This window comes from Onychostoma macrolepis, chromosome 23 (assembly GCF_012432095.1).
Source record: "Onychostoma macrolepis isolate SWU-2019 chromosome 23, ASM1243209v1, whole genome shotgun sequence".
Classification (NCBI taxonomy): domain Eukaryota; kingdom Metazoa; phylum Chordata; class Actinopteri; order Cypriniformes; family Cyprinidae; genus Onychostoma; species Onychostoma macrolepis.
This window is the reverse complement of record NC_081177.1, coordinates 57,629-82,977: the sequence shown is the minus strand read 5'-3', so window position 1 is coordinate 82,977 and position 25,349 is coordinate 57,629. Positions and strand designations below refer to the sequence as shown.

Genomic DNA, 25,349 nt, shown 5'->3' with positions numbered 1-25,349 from the left:
CACACACCTGCAGAAATACACACACTCATCAGACAGCTGTTACACACACACATCAGACAGCTGTTACACACACACACTCATCAGACAGCTGTTACACACACTCATCAGACAGCTGTTACACACACACACGCCTGCAGAAACACACACTCATCAGACAGCTGTTACACACACACACACACGCCTGCAGAAACACACACTCATCAGACAGCTGTTACACACACACTCATCAGACAGCTGTTACACACACACTCATCAGACAGCTGTTACACACACACTCATCAGACAGCTGTTACACACACACTCATCAGACAGCTGTTACACACACACTCATCAGACAGCTGTTACACACACACACACCTGCAGAAACACACACTCATCAGACAGCTGTTACACACACACACACACACACACCTGCAGAAATACACACTCATCAGACAGCTGTTACACACACACTCATCAGACAGCTGTTACACACACACTCATCAGACAGCTGTTACACACACACTCATCAGACAGCTGTTACACACACACTCATCAGACAGCTGTTACACACACACACGCCTGCAGAAACACACACTCATCAGACAGCTGTTACACACACACACGCCTGCAGAAACACACACTCATCAGACAGCTGTTACACACACACACGCCTGCAGAAACACACACTCATCAGACAGCTGTTACACGCACACACGCCTGCAGAAATACACACTCATCAGACAGCTGTTACACACACACACACACACCTGCAGAAACACACACTCATCAGACATCTGTTACACACACACACACACACCTGCAGAACACACACACTCATCAGACAGCTGTTACACACACACTCATCAGACAGCTGTTACACACACTCATCAGACAGCTGTTACACACACACGCCTGCAGAAACACACACTCATCAGACAGCTGTTACACACACACACACGCCTGCAGAAACACACACTCATCAGACAGCTGTTACACACACACGCCTGCAGAAACACACACTCATCAGACAGCTGTTACACACACACGCCTGCAGAAATACACTCATCAGACAGCTGTTACACACACACACACCTGCAGAAACACACACTCATCAGACAGCTGTTACACACACACACACACACACACACACACCTGCAGAAACACACACTCATCAGACAGCTGTTACACACACACACACACACACGCCTGCAGAAACACACACTCATCAGACATCTGTTACACACACACTCATCAGACATCTGTTACACACACACTCATCAGACAGCTGTTACACACACACTCATCAGACAGCTGTTACACACACACACGCCTGCAGAAACACACACTCATCAGACATCTGTTACACACACACTCATCAGACAGCTGTTACACACACACTCATCAGACAGCTGTTACACACACTCATCAGACAGCTGTTACACACACACACTCATCAGACAGCTGTTACACACACACACACACCTGCAGAAACACACACTCATCAGACATCTGTTACACACACTCATCAGACAGCTGTTACACACACACTCATCAGACAGCTGTTACACACACACACTCATCAGACAGCTGTTACACACACTCATCAGACAGCTGTTACACACACACACACACACCTGCAGAAACACACACACGCCTGCAGAAACACACACACACGCCTGCAGAAACACACACTCATCAGACATCTGTTACACACACACACACACTCATCAGACATCTGTTAAACACACACTCATCAGACATCTGTTACACACACACTCATCAGACATCTGTTACACACACACTCATCAGACAGCTGTTACACACACACTCATCAGACAGCTGTTACACACACACACGCCTGCAGAAACACACACTCATCAGACATCTGTTACACACACACTCATCAGACAGCTGTTACACACACACTCATCAGACAGCTGTTACACACACTCATCAGACAGCTGTTACACACACACACTCATCAGACAGCTGTTACACACACACACACACCTGCAGAAACACACACTCATCAGACATCTGTTACACACACTCATCAGACAGCTGTTACACACACACTCATCAGACAGCTGTTACACACACACACTCATCAGACAGCTGTTACACACACTCATCAGACAGCTGTTACACACACACACACACACCTGCAGAAACACACACACGCCTGCAGAAACACACACACACGCCTGCAGAAACACACACTCATCAGACATCTGTTACACACACACACGCCTGCAGAAACACACACTCATCAGACATCTGTTACACACACACTCATCAGACAGCTGTTACACACACACTCATCAGACAGCTGTTACACACACACTCATCAGACAGCTGTTACACACACACACACTCATCAGACAGCTGTTACACACACACACCTGCAGAAACACACACTCATCAGACATCTGTTACACACACACATCAGACAGCTGTTACACACTCATCAGACAGCTGTTACACACACACTCATCAGACAGCTGTTACACACACACACTCATCAGACAGCTGTTACACACACACTCATCAGACAGCTGTTACACACACACACACACGCCTGCAGAAACACACACACACGCTGCAGAAACACACACACACACACACACACACCTGCAGAAACACACACACACACGCCTGCAGAAACACACTCATCAGACATCTGTTACACACACTCATCAGACAGCTGTTACACACACACTCATCAGACAGCTGTTACACACACACACCTGGTCACAGTGCCACTCTGGACTGGCACACGGTCGCTCCGCCCGCTGCCGGCCGCACGCACATGTCTGCAGACTGACCCTCGGACATGGAGCACAGTCACCTGACCACGAGAGAGAGAGACAGAGACTCGACTCACTGCAGCTCTTCTGCCTGAATACACTCATCCGTCAGTGTGAGGTGTGTGATACCTGCATGACAGCTGTTTGCACAGGTGTGTATTCGACACGGAAGCGTCCGTCTGCAGATCTGTGCGCAGCTCCAGGATTTAGCGCTGCAGCGACGCGGAACACGAGACGACTTCCCACACAGACAGGAAACACTCACCATCTTAGGACAGGGGGGACACGGACCTGAAACACACACAGACCACCTTTGGTTTCAGATGAAAATGATTCATGAATGAAATACAACTCAAGTTTTCTTTTAGTGTCACTCTGTGTGTATATGTGTGTGTGTATGTGGGTGAGCGTGTGTGTGTGTGAGCGACTGTGTGCGAGTGTATGTACGAACCTGGATGACACAGCAGCAGACAGTGATGTCCACATGGCGGTCTGAACTCGCGCTCACACACCTGGCCACAGGAATGTGGGAGGAGCCAGGGGTCAGGTACAGGCTCCGCCTCCTTCCCGCAGTAACAGTAGTATCTGGTGGGAGTCTGGTGAGGACTGTACTCATACCTGCACTTGGGACTGATGCAGACAGAGAACTGTGACGTGACGCTCCAGCGCTGGGAACGCTGTGATTGGTCAGATACTCACCACGGCCACGGGTGATCTTTTTTGCCAAAATCCTCGTCGGTCACTGAGGAGACCAGGAAGATGGAGTCTTTGGCCCATTTCTGAATACAGGTGATGTGGAAGATACAGTAACAAGCCACACAACTCCACACCTGAGACACGGAGAGAGCAGACAAGCTGAGTGTGTGTGTGTGTGTGTGTGTGTGTAAGAGAGAATGTGAGTGTGTGTGTGTGTGTGTGTGTGTGTGTGTGTGTGTGTGTGTGTGAGTGAGTGTGTGAGTGAGTGAGTGTGTGAGTGAGTGAGTGAGTGAGTGAGTGAGTGAGTGAGTGTGTGTGTGTGTGTGTGAGAATGTGTGTGTGTTTGAGTGAGTATGTGTGAGAGAGAGTGTGTGTGAGAGAGTGTGTGTGTGTGTTTTTGTGAAAAGTCAGGACATAGATGTGTATAATGACGAGGGTATGGCAGGTATTACAAGCTGAAGGTGGCATCTCAGGACATTGACCCATGTCCCCACTTTTCAAAACGCTTATAAATCACTCAGAATTAGGTTTTTTTGGGGAAAGTTGAAATGCACAGTCTCCTGTAAGGGGTAGGTTTAGGTGTAGGGTTGGTGTAGGACAATAGCACATACAGTAAGTACAGTATAACAACCATTACGCCTATGGAATGTCCCCACTTTTCACAAAAACGAACGTGTGTGTGTGTGTGTGTTTATGAGTGTCTCTCACGGCCTGTGTTCTCCTGACAGACGCAATGCAGATCAGACACGTGACTCCTCCAGACTGACACACTTCATGTAAATAATGACGCGTCTTCTCCAGCAGACGGATGTCAACATCACCTGAACACACACACACAGAGACACATTTCTCCTCCTCTCTCACAGCAGATCATCACGAGCATGAGTGACACAACCCTCTAATGGACATGATGTTTTTGTTTACTCACCAAACTAATATTAAATATTTGATACACTATTTTATATAACAATGCATATTTGTCATTTTAACTGAACTAAGGACTAGTGGTGGTACTAAAGATATTGTTTGGTATTTAGTGTTTCTAAACAAAAAGAAAAAAAAATAATAATACTGATAAGATTACAATACTACTACAAACTCTACTACTAAGAACCATATAAAATGCACTAAGGATTAACGAGCTGCTGGATTCATGAATATTAATCAGGTTGTCTGTGTTCGCTCTAATTGATTCGATGAAATCCAAACAAGGACAATAACAGGTGAGCGCCAGCCAATGAGATCATGGATGAGATCAATGAGTCATTTGCGCATCAGCTCCGCCTACTACCGGAGAACCCGGCAGTCCTTAAAAGCTGAAGAATTCCAAAGGAACTCCGTTATTTTGACAGGAAAATACAGCAAAGAATATCGTGTACATGTAGCGCGTCAATTCTGCATGATATGAAAGACTCTCTCTCTCTCTCTCTGTGTGTGTGTATGTGTGTCTCTCTCTCTCTGTGTCTGTCTGTGTGTGTGTGTGTGTGTGTGTGTGTGTACTGGTTTTTGTGGTTTATGGGGACAAAATTTGTATAATAGCATGGGTATGACAGAGGTATTACAATTTGAAGGTGGTTTATGAGGACACTGCCTATGTCCCCGTAAAACAAAAGGCTTAAAAAACATACTAAATGGTGTTTTTTTGAAAATCTAAAAATGCAGACAGTCTCCTGTAAGGGGTAGGTTTAGGTGTAGGGTTGGTGTAGGGCTAGAGGTCGACCGATTCATCGGTTTTGTCGATTAATCGGCACCGATAGTTGATTGCCACAACTATCGGTTATCGGTAAATATCCACGCCGATAGTTTTCCGGTTTGCAACCGTTGCTGGAGTGGCTGAGAAGGGTCCGCTGGCATTATACAGTACGAGAGCGGCCTCTAGAGGCGGAAATCACGGACAGCACGTGTTGTTTATTTTGACACGAGACACTGCGCGCTGCACAGAGCGGGAAACTCCAGACGCGCATTTAAATACAGCCGACAGAAGAGCCTGCCACGGAACAGAGCGCCATTCACATAGTTTTCTATTAAATTACATTATATTTGTCCCAAATCATTGTGAATGTATATAATGACTTCACCCTAGGCTATAAATTATGTATTGTGCATTTTTCAGCAAAACGTTTGTCTTTCTGTGGCTCTAATAAAGTCGGTATGCTTCATGTAGAGAGCTGTAATAGATCGCGCTTTCTCTTTCCAATTGCTCTGTTTTTTTAAACACCGAACTTCAAACTCATTTATGCCACATTGTTCATTCTTGAAGCAAACGTATGTCCGTTTGGTGATTTAAACTAACTTTTATTTATTTTTATTTTTTTTGATTAGATAATTATCAAGTGTTAAAAAATAGAAGCAAATAAAGTGTGTGAGTACACATACAATATCCATATGTATGTAATTTTAATGCTATGGCCTTGTGTAGATATTTAAACATGGCCATCTTTAAGCATGACTGTTGAAATTAAATGGTAACATTTAACAATAAAAGTCCATTCGTAGCATTAATGAAAACTGTAGAAGTATTGTTCCTTGTTAGTGTTTTCATTTCAACATTCACTATTAGCTACTAATAGGCTATATTTTTACATTTTAAAGTTTCTTCTTTTAACATTAGCAAATTATGAAATAACTTAAATGATCAATATAGTAAATAATATTAATATTTTTATTCATTTACAAAGTATGGTTCAGTACTGTTGCTGCTTTTTTTTTTTTTTAAATAGTAAAGCACTAGCTCTCTTTCAGTATCCATTTTGAAAACTATCGGTTGATTAATCGGTATCGGCCAGTGTTGTCCAACCTAGCTATCGGTAAAATCCACTATCGGTCGACCTCTATGTAGGGCAATAGAATATACAGTTTATACAGTATAAAAACCATTACACCTATGGAGAGTCCCCACAAGGATAGCAAACCAGATATGTGTGTCTCTCTCTCAATTCAATTCAATTCAGCTTTATTAGCATGACTGTGTAACACAATGTTGCCAAAGCATTAACATATATATATAACAACAACATAAATAATAATAAATAAAATCCATCTAAATAAATGAAAAGATAAAGTAAGTCAGTTAATCATGTTTAACATCTAACATTGTGAATGGTTAACACATATTTAGCAGCGAGTGCAGCTGTTATCATCTTCTCCGAGTAAGAAGGGCATGTTCTCAGTATCTCTAAGTTCAGTAAATGATGGGATCAATGCTTCAAATCTGGGGAGAAATGTTTCCCTCACATTGTGATATTTAGGACACATCAGCAGAAAGTGTTTCTCGTTCTCTATCTGCTGTAGATCACAGTGTCTACAGATCCTCTGCTCTCGCTCTGTCCATGTTTGTCTGTGTCTTCTCTCTCTGTTTCTAAATCATGGTGACTTCATCTGTATTTGGAGAGGATTTGTCTTTCTTTGAATGGTTTGATCAATAAATAATTGGCGAATGTAGTGGTTCTGTTTAGGGTTGAGTAGCATTGGAGTTTAAAGTGTATTTTAGAGATTCATCATGAGTGTCTTTCAGAGTTTTGTCAGTTTCTTTAATAATGTCTTTGGGGTTGTAGCTGTAGTCGGTGAGGAGCTGGGTTTATGGACGAGCTGAAGAGCGGCGTGTTCAGAGGATGAGGTTCTGCTGAGGTTTCATTGGCGAGGAGGGCTTTATATCGGACTGAATCAGGATCAGATCGATGGAGGTGATGCCAGAACTGAACACATCTCTTCTGGATCTCAATGTTCAGCGGGTATAAGCCTAATTCAGCTCTGCAGGCATCACTGGACGGACCTCTCTGGACCCCTAAAATGTTTTTGATCATTTCTAGTTGTAGTTTTTCTATTGATGTTTTATCCCAATTTTTAAAATGTATTATTGGTCCCCAAATTTCACTCCCATACAGTAGAATTTGTTTAATGATTGCGTGATATAATTTGATCCATGTTTTAATCGGTAGTTTTAATTGGCCAAACCGTGATTAGATGTATAAAATGCCCTCCGGGCGTCTCATTCAAGGCCTTCACAGCCGGACCGAAGCCCCCTGATGCAGAGATCTCGAGGCCCAGGTAAGTGCAGCTGCTGCTGTGCTCGAGGACTGAACTGAGACCTGGCCTTCTTCTGGAGCACCGTGACTCTGGTTTTGTCCAGGTTGACCGTCAGAGCCCGATCCTCACAGTACTGTTCCAGCAGGGAATGTGTGTCTCTCTCTCTCTCTGTGTGTGTGTCTCGAAGTAGTGCGCTTCACAATAGAGTTTACGGTGCGTCAAATACAGGTACGCTGTGCATCTATTCAGATGAACTGAAAAATATCTCAGATCTCTTGACAGAGAGAGAAACTCTGAAGCGCTCAGTCAGTGTTCAGCGAGTGAAGATATATCTGTGCTGAGCATTTATTAGCCAGTGGCTGTAGAGGGCTGTGACAGGAGTGTGAGGTCAGTACCTGAGTGAACGCTGTATGGAGACAGAGCCGACTGGAGAATCTTCCCTCGCTTCCCTCCTTCTTCACTAACATCCTCATCCTCATCCTCATCCTCAGAGGAAGAGCTGTGGGGCTCAGTGGCCAGTCTCCGGGCGGCCGCCTGGTCAGACCTCCTGATCTCCTCAAACCTGGACAATCCTGATGTCTCGCTCGCTCCTCTGACCTCTGACCCCACGGCTCCAGGAGGACGGTGGCCCCGACCCCGACCCCGCTGCCTCCACGCCGGATCCATGACTGAGAGAAACACGAGAGACGAAGGGCCAGATCATCAACTCTGAATCACTGGGAAACCACTGAACAATCATGGTAAATCACACAGGAAATATGGTAAAACAGTGTAAAAAAAACCCCAAAGAAACACAATCAAACCTCTAAAAAGAGCAGAATTGCCAAAACAACATGACACACTGTAAACAAGAGTATAATCACCAAAGAAACACTGTCAAATCAATAATGAACGAAAATGAATAAAACTGCTGATGAAACATGGTAAACCAGGGTAAAATCTCATCGTAAACAAGAGTGAAATGAGGGTAAAATCAGTGACAAAACACAGTAAGATATCTAATGAAACATGGTAAAGTCATTGACAAAGCGGTAAAACACGGTGAAAGCGTTACAGAACACATGTCAGCTTTCAATAAAAGCGACCGTTCTAATTACTAAACTTCTAATTAGTAATTTAATGAATCAGTGTATAATCATGAGGTGATTTGCGCGAAATGTTAAGAAAAATGATTTGATATAAATAAAGAGACTTACTCTATCGATCAGCCCTGGAATCAGCACGCATGCGGAAGACGGCAGCACCAAAGAGCATGACGGGAGATGTAGTCGTTAACAGAGCACGGTGAGGCGGAATCTTCCCGTAAAAACTACAACTCCCGTCAGCATTCAGAAAGCGTTATTCAATGACACGTCTTACACATTACCAGTCCATCATTAGTAAAGGAAAAATAAATATACACTACCTGTCAAAACTTTTTGTACAGTAAGATTTTTAATGTTTTTTAAAGAAGTCTGTTCTGCTCACCATGCCTGCATTTATTTGATCCAAAATACAGGAAAAACAGTAATATTGTGAAATATTTTTACTATTTTAAATAACTGTTTTCTCTGTGAATATCTATTAAACAGTCATTTATTTCTGTGATGCGCAGCTGTATTTTCAGCATCATTACTGCAGTCTTCAGTGTCACATGATCTTCAGAAATTATAATAATATTCTGATTTGCTGCTCAAGAAACATTTCTGATTATTGTTATTATCAATATTTAAAACAGCTGAGTACCTTTTTATCAGGATTTTTTTTATGAAAGAAAGATCCAAAGATTAGCATTTATCTAAAATAAAAACTTTTTTAACATTATTGTAACATTATTTTTAAACATTATACCATTCAAAAGTCAGTATTTGTATTTGTTTTTCTGGAGAAAAAATTATAGAAATTAATACTTTTATTAAGCAAGGATGCTTTAAATTGATCAAAAGCGATGAGAAAGACATTTATGTTACAAAAGATTTCTATTTCAGATAAATGCTGTTCTTCTGAACTTTCTATTCATCAAAGAAACCTGAAAAAATTATACTCCGCTGTTTTGAACATGATAATAACATTAAATGTTTCTTGAGCAGTAAATCAGCATATTAGAATGATTTCTGAAGATCATGTGACGCTGAGTAATGATGCTGAAAATACAGCTGCACATCACAGAAATAAATTACATTTGAAAATATATTCAAATAGAAAACGGTTATTTTAAATAGTAAAAATAGTTCAAACTTTTACTGTTTTTGCTGTATTTTGGATCAAATAAATGCAGGCTTGGTGAGCAGAACAGACTTCTTTAAAAAACATTAAAAATCTTACTGTTCAAAAACTTTTGACTGGTAGTGTATATACAGTATAATAAGAGCATCAAAACACAAACGCCATATGAAAGGGTCTGGTCAGAAATTCTTTATTGAAGATGTATTTGAATTTTTTACAGCCCATTTAGTTCTCTGATTAAACTTTTAACTGATATTGCTAGAGCAGCATCGTTATTAGTGTTTCTCTAAATATAAATGTTGATTACAAGAGTTTTGAGTGACACTAGATCATCCAGACTTTTGCTAACAAAAAGGATTTGTTTAATCTTTATATTCTCTCATGATAGACAGGACAGATTAAATGACGCATGATATAATCAGTACTAACCACAGATAAATGCTGTGAACACCAATCATCTGTACAGTATTTTACATTTGCGTGCTACCAGTCGCAGGTAGACGGAAGAACCAAACAAAGATTTATCAGATTTCTTCTTCACTCACACACTGCTGTGGCAGACTGACAGCCCAGAGCTGGTGTGTATCTACGGCTTTATCCAGCCCCTCAAATCCAGTCCAAACCAAAGGTGGACCACAAAATATACAAGGCTTCTGTTCAAAGTTCTAAAACTAATTTGTTTAATCAGGTTTGTCTGCAGCTTTCATTCTATTCTTTCTCTTCTTTCTTCTCTGCAGTCGCCAGTTCTGGGTCCAGCATCTCAGAGAGCGCCGCTCCGCCGGAGTCTGTCATCTTCTTTTCTAATTTAGTCACGCGCTTCTTCAGTTTCCCTTGTGCGGCTTCATGTTCGGCTAAGAGGCGGGCGAAGCGCGTCTGAAGATCTTCCAACACGCTGCCGATCTTCACCACCTTTTCCTCCATGTCTTTGGGATCAGGGCCCTGCTTGGCCAACTCTAAATCCAGAAGATTGTCCTATGGATAAAAATGACAAAACATCAAAAGGGTGAATCCACACTTTCATTGCTTCCATTTAGTGTATATGTGACCCTGGACCTGGGTCTGAATGAGGCGCAAATGCACTCTCTGCCAGCAGGTGGCGCTTATGAGCCAGCCGCGATATAACGTTTCCCTGGTTACCGTTATAAACAAAGCAGAGCTGCGCTTTATATGGAGGTAAGAGAAGAAAACACCATTGCATCGAAACTTTTCTCAAGACAGTTCTCTTCAGTGATACATTAATATATAACCCCACACCCCCAATTCAATATTTATATTTTCTTCCTATATCTCGACTATCGTGAACCAAGTGAGCTATTGTTCTCTGCCTGCTACAGTACTTTCTGATGCATTACCCTCTCGAGGCTCATGTGAAAAGGCCGTATACTGAACAGCATACCTTCATAAGGATTTGTCGTCCCTTCTCCTCCAGCATGGCCTTGGCGTCCGGATACTCGGTCAGCGCCTCCATCAGGTCGTCTTTGGACAGGCAGAAGAGGTCTGAGTAGCCGATGCTGCGGATGTTGGCGGTTCTTCGGTTGCCCGCCTTGCTGCCCTTGATGTTGAGGATGCTGATCTCCCCGAAGTAGCTTCCGTCGCTCAGCACCACGAACTGCGTGACTCCGTCGTCCGCCACCACGGCCAGCTTTCCTTCTTTGATGATGTACATCTCGCGGCCGATGTCGCCCTTCTTGCAGATGTAGTCTCCGGGGCTGTAGACCTGCGGCTGGAGCTTCAGCACCAGCTCCACCAGAAGCCCGGCCTCGCAGTCCGCGAAGATGCGCACTTTCTTCAGAGTGTCCAGGTGGACGTTTATAGCGATCTCCGCCCGCAGCTTGTCCGGCAGGTATTTCAGCACTTCCCTCTCGTCCACTGCTTTCTTGTTGGTCCACAAGAAATCGAACCATTTAATGACCCGTTTCTCCAGGTCTTTGGTGACCTTTCGGAAGCTCATGTACTGTTTGATGGCATCGATGCGAGCCTGGAAATCCGCTCGCGCCGCGTTGGCGTTGGTGATCATGGAGCCCACGTTACCGACGATGGTGGCAAAAATCAACACGCCGACCAAGAAGTCTGTTACTACGAAGAAGTACTCTGAGTTTTTGACAGGGGGCGGGGTTTCGCCGATGGTGGTGAGCGTGAGCGTGGACCAGTACATGCTGTATGCGTACTTTCTCACCAAACGGCCAAACTCCGGGTCCGAGGTGTCCGGATACACGAACGCATCCGTCCCGAAGCCGATGGCCTTGGAGAAGGAGTAATACATGCAGGCGTTCCAGTGGATGATGATCACGATGTACATGACGAGGTTGGAGATTCGGAACACGTTGGGAAAGTTAGTCCGTGTTTCGGTGCGCTGGAAAAACTCGAACAAGCGGTTGACCCTCAGTAGCTTGTTCATGCGAATCTCGGGGTAGTTCAGACCAAAGTAGAAGTAGAAGATGTCGGTCGGAACCATAGAGGCCAGGTCCAGCTTGAATTGGAGGCTCTGCGTGTAGCGATCGCGAAGCTTCTTCTCATCTTTCACCAACAGCCCCTGCTCCAGATATCCTGAGCACAAACATACCGAGATTTCAAGTCAAGTCACCTTTATTCATATAATACTTTTAAAGGGATAATTCACCCCAAATTCTGAAAATTCTGTCATTAATTACTCACCCTCATGTCGTTCCAAACCCGTAAGACCTCCATTCATCTTCAGAACACAAATTATTTTTCTGATGAATTCTGAGAGCTCTCTGACACTCCATAGACAGCAAGGATATTACCACGATCAAGACACAGAAACGTAGTAAGGACATCGGTAAATTAGTCCATGTGACATCAGGGGTTCAAAAGTGATTTTAAGTGAAACTTTATTCAAGAATTTGTCTCCTGCACGTCACCCGAAGGCACCACCCTAGAGGAGACGAATTGTTGAATAAAGTTGTTATTTTTGTTTTCTTTCCACACAAAAAGTATTCTCGTAGCCAGTGGCGGTTCTACATTGAATTACTCTCCGGGCGAGACCCCCTCTGAGCGCCCCCCCTCCCCCATCCGAGAAAAAAAAAAAACACAACATTTTGCACAAACAGCCATTTTTTACTATAACAATATATACGTTTTTTAAAAATATTTTATTAGCCATTTCACACAATTCAGAAAAAACAAAAACGTGCAAATTATAGGCCTGTGTTTTAATATTATGAATGAAATGTGCGTTATTTGGAAGAAAGTCAAGGTGTGACTGACTTTAGCCCACTAAGTGGATAAAGTGCTTTTAAGTGCTTGTGCCGCCCCCCACGTGTCATGAAAAAAAGCCGCCCCATGCCTAAAACCGCCACTGCTCGTAGCTTCGTAAAATCACTTTTGAACCCCTGATGTCACATGGACTAATTTACCGATGTCCTTACTACGTTTCTGTGTCTTGATCGTGGTAATATCCTTGCTGTCTATGGAATGTCAGAGAGCTCTCAGAATTCACCAGAAATATGTTAATTTGTGTTCTGAAGATGAACGGAGGTCTTACGGGTTTGGAACGACATGAGGGTGAGTAATTAATGACATAATTTTCATTTTTGGGTGAACTATCCCTTTAACAATACAGATTGTGTCAAAGCAGCTTTACAGTATTAAATAGGAAAAATAGTGTGTAATAATGCAGAAGGACAATAGTAAAGACTCGATTTTCAGTTAAAGGCAGTTCATCATTGATTCAGTGATGTCATCGTCCAGCTCAGTTCAGTTCTAATAGTATCTGTGCAATCAAGTCAACAATATCTCTGGAGATGAATTCAACATGCTCAGCGTTCTCCAGGGATGTGATGAAGCTGTAACTCACCTGTCCTGGTCCTGAACACCATGTCCAGCAGATACACCACATCTGATAAGAAGTCCATGATGAACCAGTTCATCAAATAATCCGACTGCAGCTCCTCAAAGCAAGCTCTGAGAAACAGAGAGAGAGAGTCGGGCTGAGATCCACGGCCGTATGTAAACGGATTAAACTGTCAAAGAGCAGAGTGTTGTTTTGTGAGGTGAAAGTAAGAGTAGGCACCTCGCTATGATGAGAACCCAGTTGTACATCACAGGACACGTGATCACGAAGAGCCAGTTGTAGTACATGTTTCCCGCCGGATCTACAACCTCAATCTCCTTTGGTCTGGAACACAACATTATAGAGTTACAGAGCACAGATTATCTGCACCAAACAGTTCCCATCTTCCACTGCTGAAACAAACAAATGAGATTGTCTAGTGGCATAAAAATGGCATGCTTCACCTTTAAGAAATATACAAGATCAATAACAAAGTGACAAAGATGATGGAGTCTGACAGTCTAAACAAAGATGAACCTACGGTTCTTTCTTCTCCTTCTCTTTTTCTTTTTCTTTTTCTTTTTCTTTTTCTTTTTCTTTTTCTTTCTCCTTCTCCTTCTCCTTCTCCTTCTCTTCTGCTTCTTTTTTCTTTTCCTTCTTCTCCTTTTTTTCCTTCTTCTCTTTTTTCCTGGAATAACACACATACAGCGGTGACCAAAATGATTAGAGCACTTGTATTATCAGCAGCAACAAATGGTTTTAAGTCCGTTATTTCTATCTTTTGCTGTAGTGTGTCAGGAGGAAATATCAGTTTGCATTTCCAAACATTCATTTTGCCATTAATTGTAATAATCCAGTGAGATTTGAGATGTGATCTGATCATCATCAGTCTGTCTGGAATGACATGAAGAAACAAAACAAACTGAGACTAAATCCAGAAGAACTGCGTCTCAAGACGCTTCAAGAAACCTCCTGCGAAGCTACAGCGCTGTTAAACATTTGAGGCACTTGTGTAAAAATGCTGTAAAATGAGGATGCTGTCAAAAATAGATTTTCTTGATCAATTAACTTCTATGAACTAAATGAAATCAACATTTGTTGTGAGCATCCTTTGTGTTTAAAGCAGGTTTTGTCCTCACTGCACTCGAGCAGAGTTTCTCAGGAGGTTTCTTGAAGCGTCTTGAGACACAGTTCTTCTGGATTTAGTCTCAGTTTGTTCTGTTTCTTCATGTCACTCCAGACACACTGATGATGATCAGATCACAAAGATATCACTGGATTATTACAATTAATGGTTAAATGAATGTAAACTGATATTTCCTCCTGACACACTACAGCAAACGATAGAAATAACTGACTTAAAACCATTTTTAGCTGCTGAAGATACTAGTGTTCTAATCATTTTGGCCAGCATCGTATGTAAAATAAACCATCAATGAATGAATGAAGCAAATGTTTGAAAAATCATCTCATCTTACTCCTTCTTCTCCTTTTTTTCTTTCTTTTTCTTCTTTTTCTCCTCTCTGTGAATATAAGACACATAATGATTAAAGTGGTTAAAGCACCTGAAGTGTGAGTGTGTGTAGTGTGTGTATGAACTCACTCTTCATTGTTATTGTTGGTGTTGGTGTTGAAGTAAATTCCAGCATCTGGGTGCTTCTTTTCTCTTCAGAAAAAAAAAAATCAAATCAATAACCGATAACTTATCGATCATTAACCAACCACTGATTTCTATCCGAGATAATAATACATTTATCCGTCACCCATAATGCATCGCTTCAGAAAAAAAATAATCAAATCAATAACCGATAACTTATCGATCATTAACCAACCACTGATTTATATCCGAGATAATAATACATTTATCCGTCACCCATAATGCATCGCTCACATAATGTCCTCTACGGCCATCGCAACCGGCTCCACCCCCTCCAGGAGAATTGTGGGCGGGGCCAGAGGCCTCACTCGAGCAGACATCACAGCTGATTGGTCAGGCCACCTGCCCGTCACACAGAACTGCAGAAAAATCCACATTTCACATTTTAGAAACTGTGCAGATGCAGTTCACAACAACTGAGATTGAGATTCTCTTCCATATGCTTCAGTACTGGAAAGCAGTTATAATAAGCTTGCTATTTTAACTGGACCAATCGAATGAAAAAGCCAAATAAACACATTTATAAAATTCATTTTAATGTACTTCAACAATGTCTCAAGCGTTAAAAAAGAAAGACAACATGCAGCACTGGATTTCTGCTATGCTGATTTTAACAGTAAGACTCTCAGTATGTCATAAACACAAGCAGTACAGTGACAGCGGAAACTGCAGCCTCGTTTTCCCTTTTATCTTCAACCGAAAGGACAGAGATACAGTGTAAATCAATCGAAATAAAATGAAATAATAATAATAAATCGAGCAGCTGAAGCGTCGGTACTCACCTTCTGCTACCTTCACACACCTGACATCATCATCCTCGTCATCACAGGTACGCCAGCGAAAGCATGAGCTCATTCTCTCACACACAAAAGCATGAGAGTATGTTTGTGATAAACCTGGAACGGTGATAATTTTGTTGAGTATTCCCAACGATCGCGGACCACGAGAGGATTTCAGACAGGCACAGCAGGATTTGGGATTACACAGATGACAGTCACCAGGTCACTTGCTCACACACACACACACACACACACACTGGGATCTGAGCAAATCCACTGAGAATCTGAGACAGAAAAACCACAGACTTCCTCATGAAGTCAATATCAACCAGCTGACTGGGAGATCTTTCATACAGCCCTTGATTGAGCAGCAAACACTGAACTCTCAGTCATGAGTTCTGGATCAGAATTAGAGTTTGCATTCGTTCTGCCACAGATGAACTTACAGTAAAATCATCAGTGTTCTCTGTATGTCTTGATCTGGCTCTCATCATATGTGTGATTAATGTTTGTGTTCATTATTTTGCGACGTTCACCTTGAGTGCAGCAGGTTGAGAGATTATCTGTTTGATAATGTGCCCAGTCAGCTCTCTCCACTAATTACCTATAAACCCGTTAATCCTGTGGCGTTCAGGTTAACTCGACGCTTCATCCGCCTTAAAGACTCTACCAGAGGAAACAGATACAGTCCCTTCACATCACAGTCTTCCTCTTACAGCGTAATCACATTATTTACCTGTGAATGTGTAAATAGTTAAGTACTTTGCTGTATCGCTATAAAACAAACACTTCAGTTATACAATGTAGAGATATACAAATATGATATGGACCTTTACAGTTAGAACCTTTAAGACTTTTGTGTCACGGAGGACAAAATCCACTCATTTCTCATTAAGTTCACTACTTTTACCCACAGTTCTTTAAATAATAGAACAGATTAAAACTTCTGGGTTATTTAAAAACTGTTATCAGTAAATAAACATCGAATGACTTGGGAGACACACAAACACAGGACGGCACCAGACTTTAATGTAAATAAACGAATCCACTGAACGGCAATGATACTGAGGTCAAAGGTCACACACAACAAGAGGAAATGCCAAGTTCTCACAGTAACTCCCATCCTGAAAACAACAATCAGCAGTTCGATCTCACTGCAGTATTAATCCAAGGCAAATAACAGAAACACGATAAGCACAGTTCAGTTGACATACAACACTCATTCATCTTGTTTATCTGGTAGCGTCTCGTGTGTAATCAGTCAGAATTCATCTCCTCTGTTGCCTTAAAGTAAAACCTCAGTGTTGCTTGTCTTTGATATCTAAAGTATCAACTTTAATAGGAGAGGTGGATTTAAAACTGCAATGATTGTTGGGAAAGCTGCTGAACAACTGTGACACTAAAGAGAACTGAATGTTATAATCTGTGAGGCATAAAAGAAAATGATTATTCATTATATTGATTTAGCTATGATCAGTGTTAGGCAATAACTAGTTTAAGACTTTTTACTAGTAACTAGTAACAAGTTATAATATTACTTTGTGCAGTAGTGGTGTAACTAATTACTAATAAGATTTCAGTAATAATATGACCGTTACCATCCATAAAACAGCTTGTTACTTAGTTACTTTTGGTGCCTCAACCCTTACTGATTTGAAGTCCAACAATACAATACTTCCTAGATTTATTTTCATAATTTTCACGACTCATGAACACATGGAGTCACCAGTGCAGCAGGCAAGCTTGGAATATGAAAAATCTTACATTCATAGGATGGAAATATATATTTCCATTGCATTGATTTTGTCAGGAGAAAAGATGCTCTGAACACTGTTGTGTTAGTCGTGGCATTGCTTTACTCTGATCCCGATATAAACTGTATAAAATCTTTTTAGAGAACGAAATATTTTCTTATGAATTTACATGATTTCTTTTGATAAAATACATCATCGAATATAGTTGTAGATGGGTAACAGAGAAATTAGAGCTACAATTAGCTTCAAGCTACACATGACGATTACTGAGATTAATACAACACTTTTACTAAAACGTTACTATTAATCACCACTGAGTGTAATAACTTCTAACTGTGATTCAATGTGGATTTTGGTCAAATGATGAGGCAGAAATATATAGTTAGTAACATTTTAGAAGAATTTTATGGGGAAGATATGCAATTACAACATATGTAATGTGACTAGTAGTGTAACTAATTACTGTTGCCAGGAAGTAGTAAGTAAAGTAATAATATTACTTTTGAAAGGAGTAACTAGTAATGAGTAATATATTACATTTTTTGAGTAACTAGTCCAACACTGGCAATGATCAGCTGAGCTTGCTGAATAATGACACCATTTGTGACCCTGCAGCACAAAAGCAGTCATAAGCAGCACAGGTATATTTGTAGCAATAGCCAACAATACATTGTATGGGTCAAAATTATCCATTTTTCTTTTATGCCAAAAATCATTAGGATATTAAGATCATGTTCCACAAAGATATTTTGTAAATTTCCTTCCCGTAAATATATTAAAACTTAATTTTTGATTAGTAATATGCATTGCTAAGAACTTGATTTGGACAACTTTAAAGGTGATTTTCTCAATATTTAGATTTTTTTGCACCCTCAGATTCCAGATTTTTAAATAGTTGTATCTCAGTTATTTTACAAATCAGCACAGAAGAGTTTCCATGCATCAGTGAATGGCCTTTCATATCTGATCGGCTGGTGTTTGTCCTGTGGTGTGTTTGTGGTCAGAGGCCTTTCTCTCCCGGAGTGGGCGTCTGCATGGCTCTCTCTGTCCCTGCAGTTCTCCCCAGCTGTCCCTGAGCGTCCGGCTGCGCCACAGCAGGGGTCGTGACCTTCAGGTGTCCTGGGTCAGGATTGGGCTCCATCACACCCATGCTGGGTGAATCCACACTGATGGGAACCATATAGATCACCTGAGAAAATGAGAAGTGCTGTAACAACAGACATCTCATCATGGGACAGTCCATAAACTGCGTCTTTTAGGCTACGTTCATACAGCGAGCCCCTGATTTTTCAGAATTTTTTTGTATAACTGCTCACATTGTTGTTTTAAATGTGGCCAATATCAGATTTCCAGTGTGAACAGATCATGGTTCTGAACTGACTCGTATGCGCAAAAAGACAACACGAACAGGGTTACCAGGTTTTCACAACAAAATCCGCCCAATTGCTAAACTAGTCCAAAACAAGCCCAACCATGTTCAGAGGGGAAAATACTGTGAATATACTTAGTGGGGTTGCTTAAATTCACAGAGTTGAAAAACTTATATACTAAGTCTTATATACTGTCTTGATAACTTTGAGTATGTAAAATCTTTGAAGTGACTCCCATGAGTGCAGAATCATGACGAATGTTGATCTAGAGCAGAGGTGCCCAATCCTGGTCCTGGAGATCTACCTTACTGCAGAGTTCAGTTCCAACCCTGATCAAACACACCTGTCTGTAATTATCAAGTGCTCCTTCAGATCCTAATTAGTTGGTTTAGTTGTGTTTGATCAGGGTTGGAGCTGAACTCTGCAGGAACGTAGATCTCCATGACCAGGATTGGGCACCTCTGCTCTAGAGTGACATAAAAGTCGCGTGAAATCCGCATTGACCTGTGTTGGATTTAGTACCACATATGGAAGTAGCACAAATCTTAATTGAAAAGATCAGATTCCATGCGGTTTGTGCTGTTCATCACATGAGTCACATGTGAGCAGAAAAATCCGATTTGGGCCACATTTGCCTGCAGTGTGAACATAGCCTTAGGGTGGACGTGAAGGGAATAGCTCACTCAAACATGAAAATTACATTATTGTACATATTCAAGAGAAACTGATGCTCTCAAAACTGATAAACGCAATGATAGCTATATGTCATGAAAAACAAAAAATTGCACTGTCCAGTCACAGTCCGCTTTCAATGTGAGTGAGAAAAAGCAACATGACCATTCGGCTAAACTTCTCCTCATGCTCCACAGAAGAAAGTCTTAAAATTATGTGAGAGTCAATAAATGTCCATTTCAATTTTTAGTTCAATGAATCTTTATGTGTGAGTGTGTGTGTCCTGGTATTTCCTACATTATGAGGACCAAATGTCCCCACAAGGATAGTAATGGCAGTACATTTTGACCTTGAGGGTACATTATTGGTCCACATGAGGAAAACAGCTTATAAATCAGACAGAAAGAAGTGTTTTGAGAATGTAAAAATGCCTGTAGTTTTGTTTTGAGGGGTAGGTTTAGGTGTAGGGTGATAGAAAATACAGTTTGCACTGTAGAAAAACCATTATGCCTATGGAATGAACCTAACGATGAATAATAATGATAGGAATACCAGTGTGTGTGAGTGTGTGTTTACCTGAGCAGCGGCTCCTTCCTCTGAACTGCCTGAGTCTGACTGAAATAAAAATTAATCATTGTCTTAATTCAGTTTATAAGCAGATGTTCATCTGACGTGAAATTGTGCAAACACACTTACGATTACAGCCTGCTGGACAAATGAATAGACCTAAAAATCACACAGAAACACACAAAGTGAACCTCTACAAAGACATATGAGGGAATAATAAACTGTGTGAGGTTTGACGTTTGAGTTACAGAATGAGAAAATGTCTGACGAATGAAGACTGAAAAAGGAGCACTAACTGACCTGCAGAGGGACGTTTGAGGGGAAGAAATTCGACATCTGAAACAAAAAGAAATCAAGAAAGTCATTAGGACGGAGCAAGGTGCAGTGCTGAGGAAGACGTATGACCTCGACTAAAATACAATAAAACTAAAAATATAACAAAATAACTAAAAATATAATAAAATACCTAACTACATAATACTATTATTGTTAGAAATTGCAACAATATAAAAATAGAAATATAATACATTTAACATTTTAATTAAAGCATAATAATATACAAATATGAAAAATGAATAAATACATTCTAAAATAATTAAATTATAAATTAAAATTCTCCATCGGGACAAGACTTATCAGATAAGCCCTTTACACAATCTGACATGGCTGCGGTTGGAATTGAACTGCTGGTTTGTTTGGTCAGAGGAGAACTGACCCCCGACTGAGCCTGGTTTCTCCCAAGGTTTTTTTCTCCATTCTGTCTCAGAGGGAGTTTTGGTTCCTTGCCGCTGTCGCCTCTGGCTTGCTCAGTTGGGGACACTTAATTTCTAGCGATTATCGTCGATTTGATTGCACAGATACTATTTAAACTAAACTGAGCTAGACAATGACATCTCTGAATTCAATAATGAAATGCCTTTAACTGGAAATTGAGAAAATTGAGTGTTTAATCTTATCATTATACATTACTGACACTCTATCCTCCAATTTGATACTGTTAAGTGCTTTGACACAATCTGCATTGTTAAAAGCGCTATATAAATAAAGGTGACTTGACTTGACGTATGAAACTACAAAATTTTGTTATAAGTTTAATCGCAACATATAATCATTGCAGTTAAAAGTGTTCACTGTCTGTTTGATTATGTGTAATTTAACTAACTGCATGATTTTTACTGTACCACTAATAACCTACGCCTAGATATAATGTAGAAACTTACATTTTCTGTAAAGCTGCTTTGCAACGATTTGCATCTTGAAAAGCGCTATACAAATAAACTTGAATTCAATTGATTTAAATTGAGGAAGTGCGTGTGAATTGAGAGCTGCTCTGTACCTGCCCCTGTTGAACCAAAGACTCAGACGGGACAGGGGTGGGGCTGGGGGCAGAGTCAGGGGCAGGGTCCGGCTGGAGAAACCCACTTTTTGCATGTAAAGGCTTGGACACACTTTGAGCGCTGATCTGTGCAGAGAAAGGGTTAAAATGACAAATACACACACAAACACTTTTCATTGCTCTAGGGATGGAACAATTACCGGTTTGGCGATAAATCATGATCAAATTCCCCTCGATTACTATTACCGTTTCATATTTTGATTATCATTAAAACCGTATTCGATTACCGCGATTTGAACAACTGAGGATAAATGAATACTATCTAGCATAAAGCAAAGTATACAGTAACAGTCTCATGTGCACACAGCATGCAGAGTAATTTTGTTTTGTTTGAAAACATTGCAGAAAACAGCTGTAATTCTGCTGTCCCATAAGCGCCACCTGCTGTCAGAGAGTGGCTTTACAGAGACTCACATTCACGTTCAGTCTACGTGCAGTTTCTGTCTGGACTAAACACAGACCAAATCTGAATGCCCTGCTGTAAATTCTGACCGGTTGATGAAAAACAAGCTTAAGTGAATTCTACATATTTAAACAATTCAAATAAGGTATCAAGGCTGAAATGTCAGCTTTACCATTTTATGAAACCTTTTACTTTAAGTTTTATTTGAAAATTTTGAACATGCTATCAGATAAACTGTTGTCAGTCGCCTTGTCATTTAAAGTCCGGACATTGTTACTGTTTTAGTGTTTATGCAAACAAAAACTTGTTTTATTTGTTGTTTGTTGATTTTAAATATAAAACTGATAATACTGATAATTTAAGTCACTATAATCGTGATAAGAAATTTTCATACCGTATAGTATGTATAACACTCACCTTGCTGTTGTTTGCCTGTGGAGTTTGGCTGTGTTGTGTGTTCTGCTCAGTCACTGGGATCAGAACCGTTTGAGATCCATAGGGCCCCATCACTGATACCGGATACAGCAGCAGATTGAAACCCTGTCGAACCGGCAACTAAACACAAATACACACATTCAAATGTACGTGTATTTCTGAAGTAGAAATGATGAGCTCTACGATCTCTCACACACCTGCTCTGCCGGCTGAGGGAGGATTCCCCACACACACATCACCAGGAAAAGCCTCGCCGTTTGCTCAGATCTGTGGAAGTACGACATAATCTCTGAATCTCTGAAGAATGTCAGAGTCCCTGTGCAGCTGAATTTAAAGAGCAGACACAGACATGCATCATGTCTGTCTGACAGGGAGAGAGACATTCTGTCATCGCTGACACATGAGAGACAGACAGTTTCAGGTGGAATTTGCATCAATTACATCAATTACAGTTGTTGAGAAGCTTAACCCATATACACTCTTAAAACTAAAGGTGCTTCACGATGCCATGAAATAACCTTTTTTGTCTAAATGGTTCCATAACATCTGAAGAAACTTTCTGTTTCACAAAAGCTTCTTTGTGGCGAAAGAAGGACTCAATGTGTGTCTCAATGTGCTCCTTTAATTCTGCTACTTTAATAGGTGTTCCTCAAGAATCAATTTTGGGGCTAATTTTATTTTCTATCTATATAAATGAACTTGGTAAAGGAGTCAAGCCAGCAAATGTACACTTTTATGCAGATGATACTATCATCTACACTATGGCTCCATCTTTAAAAGTGGCAATGGACTCTTTACAGAATGCTTTTAATTCATTTCAGACTTCTCTTGGTAACTTAAAATAAGTGTTAAATGCTAAGAAAAACTAATTACATGATTTTTACACAGTCCAGATTATCATTAAATGATTTTATGATTCAAACTTTAAATGGTACACAGATTGAAAGTGTTGCATATTACAAATATCTTGGTATCTGGCTCAATGATAATCTGACTTACAGTTCTCATATCGATAGTCTTTTAAAGAAATTGAGACCAACGCAAGGTTTTTATTTTCGTTTAAAAAAATGTTTCTCCTTTGTTGCTCGAAATCATTTAGTAGAAAGTACTCTTTTATCAGTATTGGACTATAGTGATATAATTTATATGCATGCACCTCTGAATGTTTTGAAAAATTTGGATGTAGTTTATCATGCTGCTTTATGATTTGTTACTGGTACAAGTGTCCGCACACATCACTGTAATTTATATGAAATGACAAAATGGACTTCATTGTGCTTAAGAGGAAAAAAACATGTTAATTTTTATTTTAAAAGCTTTAAAGGGTAAATTACCACAGTATATATCTAGTTTGTTGACATATTGCACAAATATTTATAATAGCAGATCAACAGATAAACTCTTACTTAAGATGCCGATTTTTCAGAGATAGGTCGTTCTGCTTTTTCTAATTATGCTCCGTATGTGTGGAATGAGCTTCAAGGTACATTACATATGGAATCTGTACCATCTCTCGCTATGTTTAAAAAATATTATAAAGTCTGTTTATATAGAACAGTGTACATGTTTTAATTACTGACTAGGATTTGTATTGTTTTTAGAAAATTGCGTTTTATGTTTGTTCATTGTGTGGTGATGTGTATTTCTTTGTAAATTTGTCCTTTTGCCACCTATCTTGACCAGGACTCCCTGGTAGAAAAGATATTGTATCTCAATGGGACCTTCCTGGTTAAATAAGTAAATAAAAATAAAAAAATAAAAAAGAAGTTTTTCAGATTATAAAAAGGTAAGAAAGAGATGGTTCTTTGTGGAACCAAAAATGGTTTTTCTATGGCATTGCTGTGAAGAACCTTTTAAGCACCTTTATTTTTAAGAGTGTAATGCTTAAATATCACACAGGTACCTTTACTAAAATTAACAACACAGTTGAATGTTTTTGTGATTTGAGTGATGAATGTTTACAGTTAGATTAAAAGAGCTGAAACCGAACTACCACACACACAGAGAGAGAGAGAGAGCTGATGGTGGATAATCTTTAAAATAACAGCTTGTTTATGTCAGCTGTGTTTGTGTCATGTGTCTGAATAGGCCAGTGAAGACACGCACACACACACACACACTCACACACGCGCACGCACACACACACACACACACACACACAGAGGCAGTTTCTTAAACGGAAGGCTGCATCCTCCGGAGGTCACATTTGTAGGCTGCATACATCATCGAGCCTGGTTTATTTCAGTTAACTGAGCATTACATTCGCGAGTCATAAGCATATTACAACAATTTAGGCTTAACTAAGAATAATGGTCAAATTTATAACTGTTAATGTTCTAAAATAAGATCTTTTTTATGATGTATGCAGCCAACAATTGCGACCTCTGGAGGATGCAGCCTTACCTTTGAGAAACGGCCAGGGATAGAGAAGTGTGTGTTCACTATGTCTAAGGCGCCCTCGTCTGGTCCACTGAGGGAGAGACACAGAAGGAAAGACACAAAGACATTAGACTAGGGCAGTGATCCTCAAATCTGGCTCGCGAGGTCCACTTTCCTGCAGAGTTTAGCTCCAACCCTGATCAAACTCACTTATCTGTGATTTTCTAATGATCCTGAAGACACTGATTAGCATGCCCAGGTGTGTTTGATTAGGGTTAGAGCTAAACTCTGCAGGAAAGTGGATCTAGCGAGCCAGATTTGAATATCCCTGGACTAGGGTGACCAGGGCCGCTGCTGGCCAAATGGGTGCCCTAAGCAGAATTGTATTGTGCCCCCTCTGTCAAATATTATGTAAGTGAAAAAAAAAA

General features: G+C 40.6%; 3 protein-coding genes across 5 annotated transcripts in view; all 3 read right to left on the bottom strand.

The window, feature by feature from the left end:
• The window catches only part of nfxl1 (nuclear transcription factor, X-box binding-like 1), a 29,497-nt gene extending 20,729 nt beyond the window's left edge, over positions 1 to 8,768 (bottom strand). For all 3 annotated transcript variants that reach the window (XR_009268745.1, XM_058762520.1, XM_058762522.1), the window contains exons 1-7: positions 8,708 to 8,768; positions 7,907 to 8,179; positions 4,194 to 4,306; positions 3,489 to 3,619; positions 3,241 to 3,419; positions 2,919 to 3,080; positions 2,730 to 2,830 (exon numbers count right to left, since the gene is read on the bottom strand). Coding sequence is in view for 2 of the 3 variants with exons in the window: in XM_058762520.1 (XP_058618503.1) it covers positions 2,730 to 2,830; positions 2,919 to 3,080; positions 3,241 to 3,419; positions 3,489 to 3,619; positions 4,194 to 4,306; positions 7,907 to 8,177 (957 nt within the window). In the remaining variant the exon portion in view is untranslated. The remainder of the gene's footprint in view (positions 1 to 2,729; positions 2,831 to 2,918; positions 3,081 to 3,240; positions 3,420 to 3,488; positions 3,620 to 4,193; positions 4,307 to 7,906; positions 8,180 to 8,707) is intronic.
• Positions 8,769 to 10,308: 1,540 nt separating this feature from the next.
• Positions 10,309 to 15,486, bottom strand: cnga1b (cyclic nucleotide gated channel subunit alpha 1b). The gene is made up of 8 exons (XM_058763959.1): positions 15,401 to 15,486; positions 15,113 to 15,175; positions 14,988 to 15,032; positions 14,092 to 14,197; positions 13,750 to 13,856; positions 13,534 to 13,640; positions 11,113 to 12,263; positions 10,309 to 10,688 (listed from the first exon to the last, which is right to left on the bottom strand). The coding sequence occupies exons 1-8, from the start codon at positions 15,484 to 15,486 to the stop codon at positions 10,425 to 10,427; spliced, it is 1,929 nt and encodes a 642-aa protein (XP_058619942.1). The 3' UTR covers positions 10,309 to 10,424.
• Positions 15,487 to 18,699: 3,213 nt separating this feature from the next.
• Positions 18,700 to 22,826, bottom strand: si:ch211-149b19.4 (uncharacterized protein LOC100149596 homolog). Its single transcript, XM_058763697.1, has 7 exons — positions 22,740 to 22,826; positions 22,525 to 22,662; positions 21,645 to 21,770; positions 20,609 to 20,644; positions 20,438 to 20,467; positions 20,318 to 20,356; positions 18,700 to 18,888 (listed from the first exon to the last, which is right to left on the bottom strand). The coding sequence occupies exons 1-7, from the start codon at positions 22,824 to 22,826 to the stop codon at positions 18,700 to 18,702; spliced, it is 645 nt and encodes a 214-aa protein (XP_058619680.1).
• Positions 22,827 to 25,349: the final 2,523 nt, after the last annotated feature.

Excerpts from the sequence above, each read along its gene's own strand:
- cnga1b (XM_058763959.1), bottom strand. The coding sequence starts at position 15,486 with ATGTCTGCTCGAGTGAGGCCTCTGGCCCCGCCCACAATTCTCCTGGAG. Across the intron at positions 13,641-13,749 it reads TGGGTTCTCATCATAGCGAG|AGCTTGCTTTGAGGAGCTGC; the intron begins GTGCCTACTCTT and ends TCTGTTTCTCAG. Across the intron at positions 12,264-13,533 it reads GGTGTTCAGGACCAGGACAG|GATATCTGGAGCAGGGGCTG; the intron begins GTGAGTTACAGC and ends GTTTGTGCTCAG.
- si:ch211-149b19.4 (XM_058763697.1), bottom strand. The coding sequence starts at position 22,826 with ATGTCGTACTTCCACAGATCTGAGCAAACGGCGAGGCTTTTCCTGGTG. Across the intron at positions 22,663-22,739 it reads TCCCTCAGCCGGCAGAGCAG|TTGCCGGTTCGACAGGGTTT; the intron begins GTGTGTGAGAGA and ends ATTTGTGTTTAG. Across the intron at positions 20,468-20,608 it reads CCTCAAACGTCCCTCTGCAG|GTCTATTCATTTGTCCAGCA; the intron begins GTCAGTTAGTGC and ends TGTGATTTTTAG.